Below are 15,524 nucleotides of genomic sequence, written 5' to 3' on the forward strand. Positions count from 1 at the left end.
TATATGGTAAAAATGTCTGTAAAGGTTGTATGGGTATTTTGACCAAGATTGGATATTTGGGGATTTAATCAAATTGTTAGCAACGAGGTTCTATCGGGGTTGTAGAGTCCGAGGGTTTAGAACAACAAAGACAAGTAGATATAAAAATAATAAACGCAATATTTCTTTGCCGAGATATAATAAAGTACAGTCTGGTTAGTATCTAGTAATATGTACAATGGCGACGGAACGACAAGCCAGTTCATGAATACTTGTAGTAATGCTTAATTTATACAGTAGAAATCACACTAGGTTATTAAAATTTCTTTAAGGCAGCGGAATGGCAGGCTAGTTCACAGATACCATGTAACGTGATTATGTATAAGACCTTAACCAACCAGTCTAGTATAATATTCTACAATATCAATATAATGAATGATCTATTGCTTCGTCGTTCTCTACTCATATTTATTAACTCTAAATAATTGGGATAACATAAATTTACTTACTTTTTTTTCGCAACAATGAATTGTAAATCAAAGACAATTCAACAATCCTTCTGATATGTAGAGGTATCAATTTCGTACATCGTCACAAAATAATAAGTTAAAACAAATTCTTTTCATATGTATGTAAGCAAGATGCATAAAAAGATAGCCGACAGCAATACGGGGTCCTAGCTAACAATTGTTTTCTTATTTGAATTTGGCAAAAGCGAACTGGTGCCTGAAAGGATTTTAGTGCTTTTTATAGTGCGTGATAGTACTCCCAATCTATGGATATTGTTGTCAGCGCTTTTAGTGATCTTTATAGTTTATTGTATCTAATTATACATTACATCATTATTATATTGAGATAGCATATTTAACAATGGATAGATTGACATATATATAAATAATAAGAAATTGTAAAAAATAATAAGAAGATAAGCCGTCGGGCTTATCTTTTTTTTTTTTTAGTTTAAAGTACGTAACATAAGCTTTAATTTGACATATATTTAAAGGACGCAGTATTTCCGGAACATTATCAAAAGTTAAATGTTACATAAATTGTAACATCACACGGTCAAATCCATATCTCAGGAAATTAATAAAATTAAAAAAAGAAGTTCACAAAATTTTAAAATAACAAATTCTCAACAGGATTATTCAACGTTTTCCGAACTTTGGAAAAAATGCAAATCATTATATAGTCAAATTCATGTAAATTACATACAAAAAATTGAAAATGGTGTAAATGTAAATCCTAAATCATTTTGCCATTATGTCCAGTCCTTGAGAACTAATAGATCAAATATACCTAATACAGTTTATCTTGATAAAGTTGTATAAAAAATATCAATGAAATCATTATATATTTTGCTAGTTAAATTAAGAGCTCTTGGTATTAATGGCACATTTCTTTCATGGATTGCGTCATACTTAACAAATCATTCTCAGGCAGCAAAACTATATTTTCATATTTCAGCAGATTTTTACGTATTATCAGGTGTCCGACAAGGATTACATATAGGACCACTTTTTTTCTTAGTTTTTATTAATGATTTGCCACAGTTAATAAATAATGACGTTAATATTTTATTTTTTGCAGATGATGCTAAATTATTTTGCTCAATAAAATCTTTTTCAGATGTTGAGGTATTACAAAAACAATTCTACAAATTTTTTTGGTGGAGTATTAAAAATTGTCTTCCTCTAAACATTGATAAGTGCAAAGTAGTTTCATTTACTCGTTCAAAAAACCCATTACTATTCAATTATAATTTAAATAATATTGCATTAAGTAGAGAAACTGTTATTAAAGATTTAAGTGTTCATTTTAAATCAGATTTATCTTATAAATTTCATCCCTAGTTTGTACCAACTCTGGATTTTGGCTCTATAATATGGTCTCAAAATCGTTTTACATATTCAAAAAGACCTTGAATATGGTTTTTATTTAATCTAATCTAATTTAATTTTAATCTAATTTATTTATTTATTCTTAATTATTTTATGTTTTATACTTGTTTCAATATGTTCTTATTCTTATTGATTACTATTTGTCTGTCCATAATGTAATTTGTCAACATGTCTTGTAATATGTATAATATACATATACATATAAAAAGGGCTAATGCTTGTAAATTTTTTTTATAAATAAAAAAGTTTAGTTGATAAAATTGAATCTATACTTGCCTCAAATATGTTACGTCTATACTGTGTCACGATTCCATTGTGCTACAGTTTTTTTTTTTTTACAGTACGTTATCAAGTATAGTTTGAGACAATAATTTACCCGTACATGTGTGAACGGACGGGTGACAGTATCTGTATACACTGGCAAACAAGTTAGTCATCCGTCAGGACCCAAAAAATTATTTTTGTACTCAGTGTATATTTGTTGTATTGTTCATTTATATCTTTTTTTTTAATGTTTTGTATAATAAAGTAATTAATAGTTATAATAAGTCATTTATTTTTGTTCTTTATTCTTTTTTTATTAATTAAATTTTATTTAACTTTTATATGCGCATTCAATAAAAAAATATATTTTATTATACTATTTATTTATATAAGATCTAAATATATTATTATATGAATATATAATAAAAAGTATGTTATATTATTTATTTAACATGTAGTAAGTATAATAAACATTGTTTAACTATAAATTATATAAAATTAAAAATATGGTATTCATCGTCTATATATATTTGATTAGTAAGTTTTGAAAAAACATACTAATACATTTGTTAATGAATATCAACAAGGTTTTTCGGTATTTTTACCCTTGAACATATTGTATCAATGACTTTGATCACTGTATCATCTGCATTTTTATCAATCACGCAAATATTGGCGAACACTACCAAATATTTTAATAAATATGGATTCTAAAAGAACACAATAGGATTTAAATATTATAAAATACGTAAAGAAGCACACTGAAGTAGATTAATTTTTTTTTTTTTACCTTGGGAATAGAAAAACATTTTTCTGTAATTTTGTTTAATATACTCCTATAACATTGAAATGTTTCCATAGATAGTCTCATGGATTCAGGGTTTTCAATTGTTCCAATTTTTTCTGAAATATCAGGTAATATCTGAACTATATATTCATAAATTTGTTTTATTGTTGCATCAATAACTGATTTCATCTGAAACAATTTATTTAGCGAGTAGCTCAGTATGGTTTAAATAGTTAGAACAATAAAAATAGTATATATATTTATATACTATTGCGTAGAACACTAAAAATTTACTTTCTTCATTGCAACTTTAATGAAAAATACTAATATTTCATTACAAAAATGCTCAGTAAAAAAAAAATAATGGATAGAATTGTATTTTATTCAACATAAAAACTCATTAAATTATTTTATTTTGTTTTCTAACCCCCCTTTTTTAGATTTAACATAAGTGTCCACATTTTAAAAATTTAAATACAGTTTTGTTATTAAGCAAATAAAATAACATAAAAAAGTTATTTTTCTATGTACCTCGAATGCTATACTCTAATATATTTTTTTTTTTTTGGATTATGATGATAGGCTATTAATTAATACAAAATAGTTTTGCTTCGAATTATTTATTAAATAATAAAACTTTTAGATAATGAAGTTAAAGAAACCGACTGAAGTATCAGCACTGGTTAGCCTCTATCAAGTCTACTGTCTCTATATGTTATTTTATATATTTGCTTAACATAAACATTACTTGTGCTTATCACAGATAATACGATTCCAAAAAAAAAAAATAAAATAAACAGACTTATATAAAATTTAGCGAAATTAATTATTCCTCGTCCATTTCCTAAAGATTCTATCCGTTAATAACACGTTTCAAATAAAGTTTATTTTCCAGGGTAGGTACATGCTTACGGTTTAGGTGTGATGTCATTCATTAGCACTTTCGAGAACGGGTAACCTATACTACTACTATGTTCAAAACAGTACATATATGTTTTACATCTGTAATTATTATTATTTACATCAAGATCAGATTAACTTACTTGACTTATAAGCAGTATTTTTTCTTTTAACGATCTTGTAGAGTCATTGGATTTCAACAATTGACGTTGCAGAAATATTTCTGTTATTTCGCGACTAGATATTGCTGACTAAATAGTATAAAAAAAAAATTTAATTTAAACATTAAAGTATGGAGTTTAAATCTGTATTTAAACATTTTGTACAGGGTGTTTTATACGCATATAAAGACTAAACTACGTAAAAAATGTTTCTGTATAAAACTGTAAGAAACATTTCTTCAAAGAGATATTATCATCCTTGAGCATCTTTTACTAAGTTGGACGTGAGTTACAAATTTAAGCTGTCATTAAAATAAAATTTATAAAAATTACATTTATATTATACAATTTAGGATCCTTATCGCTTTTTTTTAAAACGTGCTTATCATCGAGAAATCCTATAAATGAGGATAGTTTTTCGTAGCCCACATGAAAATCTCCATAAACCATTACATTACTTTGAGTCACAGCAGTTCGAGACTCTTCAAAATCTCTGAAAATTGTTCTTGATTTCGTAGTTGTTTCAAAAATAATCTACAAATTGTTTTAGAAGTTATTATTTAAATAATTGATCTGTCTTTAAAAAGTTTTAATAAACCTCATCTAAATTTTCCATCCAAGATATACTGAATAAATCCCCAAGACACGTGTTGTAATCTCCACATTCTTCTACTCCACAATAATATCCATATGAACTTTCCCTGGGACCCGATGCCGTGATTGCGATAACTAATGGGTTAAAATATTAATATATTTAGTTTTTAGTAACTAAGAGTAACTTTAATCTCTAAGGAAAACAGAAATTTGAGTAATCGAAAATTGTCAATAATATTATTATTTCCAAAGGAATTATGATTGGATAGATTAGATCATCAAGTATACTCTATATTAATAGAACAAGTTAGTAAAATTAAAAAAAAATGTATAAATATGTTTTAATTTTTTTTTACCTGATTTTTCATCATCAAGTAATCCGTCAAACATTGAGCCAGCTTCGCATGCTTCGATATAAAATACAATCTAGTATAAGTTATTGAAATAATTAATCAATCAATTATTAAAATATATATATTATTATAAAGTATCATAACAATATATTAATTAGATAATAAACTCCTAATAAATTAAATAAATTAATAATTAACTTATAAGTTTAGAAGTACAAAAAATAAAAAAGTTGTAAAATAATAATACAATTTTACTAAATTTATTTATTATTGAAATTATTATTGAACTAAAATTATTTACGTAGACCAATTTAGATTATATCGAAAATTTTACATATAAAAATTGTAAAATTAATTTATGATCAAAAAACTGTTGCTTTTATAGTTTTTTATATTAAGCATATATAGTTTCTGAAGTTATATTTCTAAAACTTAAATGTCAATTATATCACTTTTGTAAAATAAAAATATTTTATTCAATCTATTGATAAGTAATTCTTGTTAATATTTCTGAAATTAGACACATTTCTTTATATCAAAATCTCATTATTTATATTTTATTTTATTATTTTTTTAATTTTTGAAAAAAGATTACAGATTTTAACAAACCTTACTATTTAAAATTTAATTAATGATATTTAAAAGCTGAAGATATACTTAATGAAAAAAAGAAATAAAATATTCATCATATCTTCGGTTTATATATACCTTGTGATAATTTCTTTTGGCGTACATATATTTAAGGGCGTTGATTAATTTATCGGCATACAATAAATCATTTGGAAATGCTAGTAAACCAGCTGAACCATGATCCACAATGTTAATGAATATGTTATCACGTGGTCCACTATAAAACAAGGGGAAAGTAATATAATCAAATTATTAAGATTTTGTTTGAGAAGTTAAAATTGGCTCACGCGTGAGACTATTTTTCCGAAAAAAGGTAAGAAGTTGACCATTGTATTAATTAAATAAATTTAAAATAATAGTATATATGAGATATAGGAAATATAATTTAGCATTGAGAAACTACAGAAAATAAAATATATTATGGAAATCAATAAAAATTATCCATGCAAAAAAAAATTGACTATAATATTATATTATGAAGTTGTTATAATATTGGAATTTGACACTACGAAAGTTTACTTAATTACTTAATTTATTTTTTAGTATATTTTAATTTAATAAAGTTTCAATGCGAATAATAATCAATTAATAATTTTATGCTTATTTATGTTAGTTTTTTAACCAAAAACAAATAAAATCACCTTTTAATAACTCGACCCGATCCAATATTGGACATAGCTTTTTTATTGCCTTTTAAAATGTTCAGAAAATTTCGACTTGATACATCCTGTATTTAAAATAGTTGATTTAAATTATTGTACTATTTTAAATAAAATATAAACATTTTATCTATGAACATTAAAATTTACACATATACAACAACTAAATTATATGGATTGAAATACACTTACTTTACCAGAGTAATCTAATTTAATGCCATTGTATACGTCGGTTCCATTAGGCTGATTAATCAATGTTCCTGGAGCTGGATTGCTGTAATATTATATAGAGTAACAATTTAAGTAGAATTTTCATATGAAAAAATTACTATAAAAGTATATACTTCTATAGAATACTATTAATTATTGTTTTATGTGAATTTATATTATGAAATATCTAGACTAGGAATAATACAGTTACACTACAATTTACCTATTCGTAAATAATGTTATTAATTGTTCGTAAAACAGTAGGAATATAAAATTTCCTTAAAAGTTTGATAAAGTTTTTTTATTTAATTTTTTATAAGTTTTAACTAAAAAAATGTTAAATAATACTTATTAGTAAATGCTGCAATTTTATATACGTTAAAAATTATTTAAAAATGAAAAAACAATTTCTTTAGAGTATAAGTATATAGACTTTATTACTTTGATTAGAATTTAAAGATTCAATATAAACGGATAAAATAAAATAAAACTATATTAAAAATATTAATAATTTAAAAAAATAAATAATATTAAAAATATTTAACTCAAAAGATACACAAAAAAAAAAAAATGACTGAAAAGTCGCGGATACGACTTTTTAATATTTTTTAGTTTTTAAATTAATGATATTTTTAAAATAGTTTTAATTTTATTTAATTTATTAGCCACAAGTGATCAATTCTTATTATAATGGATAAAATTATTTATCAATTTTTATTTTAAAATATAGAATAGAGTTCTTTCATACTTTGTACTATTTACAACATCATTGACCATCATTACAATAATATTTTCATCTGGTATACCATTTCTCTTGACAATTTGGTAGGCATGGGCAACATCGGCCTAGAGTAATATATTATAAGTAAAACTATACAATAAATATTTATTACTTTAAGATGAATTATTTCGAAGCTTAATCTAATAATACATTTTGTTTGATATTTCCAATTTAAAAGTATAAAATCATTGTAAATAATATCATTTATATAAAATATCATTGTGAAAGTTTAGGATAAGGGTAACTGACCCTAAGTAGTTGTAATTAAGGCGGGGAAAAAGAAAAAGAAAAATATCATTGTACTACAATGATATTTTATTATATTCATGTATGTATGTATATATTAAGGTATTCCTTATTTATTTTTCGTGCCTTTTTTTTTAAGGATAAAAATCACCCTAATGCATATGTTAGATAACAGGCCGCCGAGTTACCGATTCCGTTGCCACTCCGACTACTTCAGTCACCGTCGAGATCCGCAAGGCGTAAGTAATTATAGTCAACGAATTATTTGATTTATTTTTTATTGTTATTGCGTATCGGTCTACAAATGATTTATTGTTCGTTTAAAAATGAGTGTTCATTAAATATTTCTCGTAGATCAAAACTTTGCTCATTTTGTATATTTGAGTCCTGTCATTTACTTTTTCTTTGATTTTCTTAGCGTGAGTTAATAATTTCATAAAGAGTTTATGGGCGTTCATCGTTTCCGCCAAACCGATAGTTTATACCTGTCTATAAATAGAAGCTTGAGAACCACTGGTTAAAATATATACCAAAATAACCCGATAATAATTATCTACTATTCATTTAATCGAACTTTTTACTATTTTTTTTATTGTTATTAGATAGCAGTGCATTGATAATTGTGAATCATTATTTCATTCACATTTTAATGAACAATTTTTTAAGGCGCATCCTTCTATTTATACATTTTTTTAAATTTTAATAAAAAATATTTAATCTTATAATTACATTAAAATACATAGTTTTGATAATGCCTCAAAAAGCGTACCGAATAAAATTGAAATCCGTTTCAGAAAAACAAAAGAGACAATAAATGAATTTAATAACAATGAAATTAGTTTTCAACAACTATTGAAAAATTTATAGATCATAGATCTATTTTTTATTATATTATTACAGGTATTAGATATTTTTTAAGCTTATTGTAAATGTTTGAAATTTATTTCAATATTTTGATGACTTTTTATTTTCTTATTAACTATATTTTTATTATTCATTACAAATATATATATATACATAAGATAATTATCTATTAGAATTTATTTACCTTAAGTAAAACGTCATATTTTCTTTATCAAGTTATGCCTATGTGATAAAATAAATAATTATTCAAATCGACATGACCATATTTAAAGGTGGTTATGGGGGTCAAAAATTCTTGGGGGCGAATGTCATTTGATAGTGATAGGACAAAAAATTACTTTATTTTGCTCATTAATATTAATACCCCACCCAAAAATCTTAAATACAGGCCTGAACGTAACAACAATAAAAGCCAAACAATTTGGTACTGGCAACTAACCTGGCCGTATGTTACAACCGATACTGGATCGTCATTGTGAACTATGGATAAAACAAAATGGTTTTCAAATTTTTTAGTAGTTGGACAGGTAGAAGATTAGTTTGGCGGAAACGAAAAAGCGACCTTATTCAGGTTTGGCGGAAACGATAATCTCCCGGAGTTTATGCTTAATTTTTTTTTTAATCGAATATTTGCATTTTAATGATATGGATCATTATATTATTAAGTGCAAGCAGAAATTATTTTGATATTATATGTAACGAAAAATATGATTTAAACTTTCTTATAATTTATTTATTACACCTTCAAACATTATCAAAAACTTTACTAAATTAAATTCTCATAAATTCCTATTTTCTGATTATATAATACCTGATGTCTGTAGTTCCACCAACCTTCTGAGCTAGCCACAAGAAGAACCCATTTTTTTCCAAAAATACAATTTTCTTCGGTTTTATTACAAAAAGAATCAAATGCATTCATCGCCAAAATTAATATTATTAACAAACAATATTTACCTAAAATATTTAAGAATAGTTAATTTTTAAATGGCTTTTACAATTATTAAGTTGAAAATTAAATTTTGATAGAGATTCTTTAATTTAATGATCAAAAATAATCCTATGTAATTTTTTATTTCATTTTTTTAGAAAAATATTTTATGTAAAATTATTTATTGAAGTAAAATATATTTTAGAGTCAAGTATTTTTAAATTAACAGTCTGGAAAATATGCAGAACATTATTTTTTTTGGTTTTAATGGGGACATTCTAACATTTTTGCTAAGACGAAAGCTATTTTTTATAAAGAACATTCTCATAGAAAATAATTGTAATTAGGGGAGGGGAGACATTGCTCTTATGGTCTATTGTATCCACGCCTAATAACAGTTTACAAAATTAAGTATTTTTATGTGGTTAATTTATTTTATTAGAATTATATTACAATTATAACTGTATTATAATGCGTAATGTTATTATTAGCACTATGTTAGCTATTAGCTTAGTTTCGATATGTTGAGAATAAATAGTTTTAATGTCATTAAAATTGAACGATATTTCAAATCGAATATAGTTGAACACATTACCCTTGAAAATTAAAATAAATTCTCCCATTCATCGTAAAAAGGAGAAACTCGTTAAAAAATTATGATTTTAAAATCGATAGTTTCAATGATTTTGTAACTTATTTTTTCATAAAATATTGATAACTTTTTTAAAAATTAATGAATCAAAAAAAATTTTTTTGTAAACACTTTAAGTATTTCTTTTTTATTTGAATAAATTTTATTGAAAATCTGACCCTTTTATCTCGTTTCACAAGGACGAATTCAAAATGGCGACTTTTATATAAAATCTAACTTTTTCAACTTAAATTTTGAATATGTTATGGAAATAGTCCATTCTTCAAATATATGTTAAATTAAAGAACATTAATTTAATAATGTTACATAGTATAAGAAAAAAAATTTTCCTGACAATTATTTCAATGTTCAAATGACAGTCATAGTTAAAAACAAGTTATTTTTAATTTTATATTTAATATTTTCAATTTATAATTGCTATAATTATTTGAAAAATGTGTGAATCAATACAATTCTTATTTTAGAAACGCTTGATACTTATCTTTCATCGACATATTTTTTTAAAAATCGGATCACTACCCTTATACAGTAGCATTTCAAAATTTGAATCATACGTATAAAAAATAGAACCATTTTATATAATATTTTTAAATATAAAATTTTAAAGTAATATGTGCAAAATGAAATAATTTATCTTTAATTTAGTTTTTCATTTTATTCAGCTCTAATCAAAAACCTAGTTTTGCTCATTTTAGCAAATCATTTTTAACATCTTTAAATTATATAAATTATGAAACAATAAAAAAATTTTATTGAACTATTAATGCTACCTACAGTAATAGAATGTTATTTTTATTAATGTAATTAGAAAATATTAATGAGGAGCATTGTAATAATAAAAAATAATATAAAAGATTCCAACACAAGTATATTTATAATATTAATTATTGGTTATTATTGACAACTACTTCATTTTTCGGGAAAAAAAATATTTTCCACAAATGTAAAAATTTAGAACAAAAGTTCATTTAAATTAAATACCGATATTTACTTGTATAATATTATTATAGTTAATATCAAAATTATCTAAGAAAATACTTTTCATATTAATGAACAAGTTAAGAAGTTGAAAAACTTTAATGTGAATAAATTTAATTAAATTTTACTTAACATATGTAATAACATGTTTTCACGTAAAACGTAAAAATTCTGGTATTAAAATTTATGTTTAAAAATAATTTTTCTTAGAACATTTTCAGAAATATTTGATAAATTTTATTATAATTATTGCGTGATATTGTATTATATTATATGATGACTCTATTTATTGCTTAATAAATTTTAGTTAGAATCTTTTAAAGTATGATAGACAATTTATTTATTAAAAACTCACCCATTGTATAAGAATTATGTTACATAAAACAATCTTCTGTACTTCTAGTATTTTATAGTTTATATTAATGAGAATAGACTAATTTTTTTTAAAGTGTGGCGATGTTTTTCTTTTAACAGCTTGGAAGATAATAATGTTTTATAAATGTTGAGTATCATAAGGAAGATAAAAACCAAACAATATCCATCGAAATGTATTTTAATATTACATTTTTGTTATGTACTTACCATTTATCAATATACAAATTCATTGTACTAAGACATCTTTTTAATAGAAAGCAAGAATAAGATAAGACCAAGAAACTCTTATGTCAAAAATGTTCTAGTTAGATATAAATATACTTGACTATTAAATCACTACAAGCATTAAAATCAATTCATATTATAAATACAATATTTTTTATTTAAGTTAGTTACATCGTTTATAAATACTACGATTGTGGTTGATCGGTAGCTTAATATTATAACATCCCTGTATACTAAAAATAACGATTTTATTTGCCATAATAGTAGTATAATGTAAACTTTGTTGATTGATAATACGACTTTGTTGTATCCCTATCAGCTTTATAAATAAATAAGAACTTCTAATACCATTACTTATAATGATAGAAAGGGTAAATAATTCAATTTTTCAATTCCAAATTATTTGTAAGTCTTACATACCCATAGTCTTTGCTATTAATAACACACCGAATCCCGATTTGAATCTATTATTGTTATCACTCATTTGCGCCGTAAATTATTATAGCTAATTTACCTGTCATAACTTGATCAATAAAATTTGGTTTATACAACAGCAAACAAAAATAATGACTTCTGTATTTAATACAGAAAATAACAATAGAAAATTGGACTAAAATCACTTAACTTTAACAAGCTATAACGGACGAACGGTTAATTGAACAAAAAATTGTATTAACTAAGTTGTTTGTAATTTTTTTTTCTATCATATTATAAAATTAAAAATTAGGGTTCCCATTTAAGACAATTATAAATAAGGGTTATTATACCTTATATAAGGACGAAAATAATAATGATTTGACTACATATTAATGTAGAGATTTTTGAACTTGATATTTTTTCTCTTTACAAAAATTTAAAATTCTCAATAGTTTCTGAGAAAATGAGTGTCTTACCAGACTTCTATCACTCTGTATATAAATACTTCAAACTTTTTATGTGAAATACAAAATATAGTAATAGGTAAATAAACTCTTTTAGATTCTAACATTTATATACCCAGGCGGGGGGAAGTGTGAGGCCAGAAATGTCTAGTGCTAAAAATAGAAGCATCTGCGCCTTACCACTAGTTAATATTTTACATTGTTAATAACTACTGAATACTCGTCCTAAAATTGTTAGTTTATTAAATTACGATTAAAATATACCCTATACTATAATTTTAAACTAGGTTTATAATACAATAGGGGAACGAATTATTTTTTATTTAAAGAAACGAGTCCCTATTTTAGAAAGTCAATGAGAAACGGAACAAGTTCCGATTAAAAATGAATTTTCCCAACACTATATACAAATTACGTTATAAAACTTTAAATTTAAAATTTATTAAAACAGCAAAAAACTTGTTTTTATTTTATTATATAATGGATGAAAGAAATTATTTTTATTATATTGATGAATATTATTACTCTCCATAACCATTACACAACATTATTACTTTTAAGTAAATATTTTAGTTGGGTTTATCTACTAATTGCCTAGAGGAAATTCAATATCTCCTTAAAAAAATAAAAGTTAATTGAATAACTCAAGTATTCAGATAATCTATTAGCTATAAAATTTTTTGTTAGTATTATATTTTAGCTTCGATGCGAAGCTGAGAAGTTATTAATTTTACTATGGTGGGTTTTTTTTTTGTCTGTCGCCACTTTTTTCCAGTTCTTACCGGACGATTTCTTTCAACAATACATCAAAAGATCACAAATCGTATTTAGTCGATGACATTGCATTTTAAAATTAAAAATTTTCCCTTCGTTCCCTCTATATGGTGAAAATTCCACAAATAATTACCATTTTAAAAATTGGTAAAATTCGACATTTTTTTCATTTTTCTTTTCTAAAGATTGCCATAACTTATTGCAAAATGAACGAATCAAAATAATTTTATTTTGATATTGAAACCTCAAATATTTCTCTTTTATTTGATATCAATTTTTTTTAAACCTGACCCTTTACCTACCCATAGGCGCGGATTCAAATTAGCAAATATTTCACAAAAGTCAATTTTTTCAACTGAACTTTTGAAAATGTTTCAGATATTCTACGTTGTCTAAAAATATATTAAATTAAAGCTCATGATATTTACTATAAATTAAAAAAAAAATTTGTTCTAACGATTTAATATCTACGTACTAAATACTATTCCAAAGTCAAAAATATGCTATTTTTGTGTTAAAATTTTCGATTTTATATTTTCAAATTTAAATTAGTATATCTTTTTGAAAAATGTATAAATCAACACAAATTTTTGTTTCTAAATACATTATATATATCTTTCATCCGACATACTTTCTTTTTAAATCGGGAATTGTCCTCTTATATAGAAGGGTTCAAAACTTGAAACATACGTGTAAAAAGTAGTACTTTTTCAATTTAACTTTTGTAAATGTTCCGAAAATACTGCGTCTTTGAAATATGTTAAAATAAAGCTTATGTTACTTACTATTAGTTAATTTGTCCCGACAACTTATCTTCTATGTGCAGTGGCCGTCGAATGGGATCAGATTTATTAAATATTTAATAAATAAATTTAAATTTGTTAAATATGTATTCATATATTACACTTATTTATCATTAAACTTATACTCAGTATACAAATAAGGAAATAAGAATTCATTTTGCCTTTGGAATATTCCACCAATTTCTTAAAATGAAACAATATCTACAGATTTGCATTGAAGCGTTTCTCATGATAGTTATTTTAATCATTGTTAGATATCTTTTTTTTAATGACAACTTCATTTCATTGATTTTTTTTAAGACTTCTTGGTTACTTCCCGTTTTAAAATCCAATAATAATTAGCCGTCTTATAATTGTATACAAAATAAGTTTCAAAAAAAATTTTTTTGTAGGGGAAGTGCATTGTTTTTTAATCTTTTATATTATTACGTTAATGAAGTTGACACTAATTTCTAAAAAAATTTCTTATGTTTTAACGGATGTTTACACTTAAAATAATATATTTAATAGTCTACACACGATTATTTTCAAAAAGTAATTAAAACAAAAACGTAACACGGTTTATTACTGTTTTAACTACAGAGCAATAAGTCCCTTGTGATAAGTATTTTTACCTATGTTAATATGTATATTATGTGATATATTTTCATTAAATTAATCATATAAAATTTATATACACAATTAGTGTTCAAAAAAGATTTGATCTTAAATTTTTATGCTATATTGAGTGTACTAACGAAATCTACCCGAACATTTACTTCCCCTATTTAAATTTATAGTAAAATAATTTAACGTTATTTAAAAACTATACGATTATTTTACCTTTGATGCGTAGCTAGNATTTAACGTTATTTAAAAACTATACGATTATTTTACCTTTGTTGCGTAGCTAGTAGTATTGACATGTATAAACTAGATGAATTATTGTTAAATTTATATCCTTATACGTGATTACTCTTCTCCTCCTACTGGATCGATTTTGCTCAACAGTTTCTTAAAAAATTACAAACGTATCTAGTTGAAGCTGATTGTGCCCTAATTTTGAAAAATTCCCATCAATCGATATAGAAATGTCCCAAAAAATTAATTTCCATAAAATATTCGTCTTCATCTCTTTAGCCTCTACTCCAGATATTTGTCGGCACTAATTTACGATTTGACAGATTTGACAGCAGCTTTCGACCTGACATAACCTCATTTTGACTGAGGTAGCCAATGAGAGGACGAGGTGTGTAACACTGTTCAAGCTTTTGTATGAAACCTATTCGGGAACTAACAGCAAACAATGTAGATGAACATCAGCGTTTAGTTTGGGACAGATTGATTCACTGGGTCACATCACGTCCCTAGATGTTAACATAAAACAGTCAATATTGATATTTTTAGTTTTTACTTTATATTGAAGTAACTTTTTGAAAATTGGAAGAAATACAGCAAAATTTTTATTTATAATACTTTAAACATTTTCCTTGCCAATGATATACTGGTTTTTGAAAATTTAATAATTTACCAAAGTATTGTGTTCATGATCATCATAACAAATTTGAATAATATTCAAAAAAACCTACCTTATTTT

At 24.2% G+C, this 15,524-nt stretch overlaps 1 protein-coding gene across 2 annotated transcripts; it reads right to left on the reverse strand.

The window, feature by feature from the left end:
• Positions 1-2,574: 2,574 nt before the first annotated feature.
• On the reverse strand, positions 2,575-11,385 carry LOC126897564 (legumain-like). Of its 2 annotated transcripts, XM_050671265.1 has the most exons (12): positions 11,246-11,385; positions 9,141-9,286; positions 7,187-7,284; positions 6,421-6,502; positions 6,211-6,296; positions 5,648-5,786; positions 4,943-5,012; positions 4,591-4,721; positions 4,326-4,526; positions 3,975-4,082; positions 2,935-3,120; positions 2,575-2,854 (listed from the first exon to the last, which is right to left on the reverse strand). In XM_050671265.1, the coding sequence occupies exons 1-12, from the start codon at positions 11,247-11,249 to the stop codon at positions 2,714-2,716; spliced, it is 1,392 nt and encodes a 463-aa protein (XP_050527222.1). In that variant the 5' UTR covers positions 11,250-11,385; the 3' UTR covers positions 2,575-2,713. The 2 variants fall into 2 exon arrangements, with proteins under 2 accessions (XP_050527222.1, XP_050527223.1); XM_050671266.1 differs by lacking the exon at positions 9,141-9,286 and having other exon boundaries at positions 11,246-11,366.
• Positions 11,386-15,524: the final 4,139 nt, after the last annotated feature.

The sequence above is a fragment of the Daktulosphaira vitifoliae genome, unplaced genomic scaffold (assembly GCF_025091365.1).
Source record: "Daktulosphaira vitifoliae isolate Bord-2020 unplaced genomic scaffold, ASM2509136v1 Scaffold_2, whole genome shotgun sequence".
Lineage (NCBI taxonomy): Eukaryota > Metazoa > Arthropoda > Insecta > Hemiptera > Phylloxeridae > Daktulosphaira > Daktulosphaira vitifoliae.

Excerpts from the sequence above, each read along its gene's own strand:
- LOC126897564 (XM_050671265.1), bottom strand. Across the intron at positions 6,297-6,420 it reads AATTAGATTACTCTGGTAAA|GATGTATCAAGTCGAAATTT; the intron begins GTAAGTGTATTT and ends TTTTAAATACAG. Across the intron at positions 3,121-3,974 it reads AAATACTGCTTATAAGTCAA|ATGAAATCAGTTATTGATGC; the intron begins GTAAGTTAATCT and ends AAATTGTTTCAG.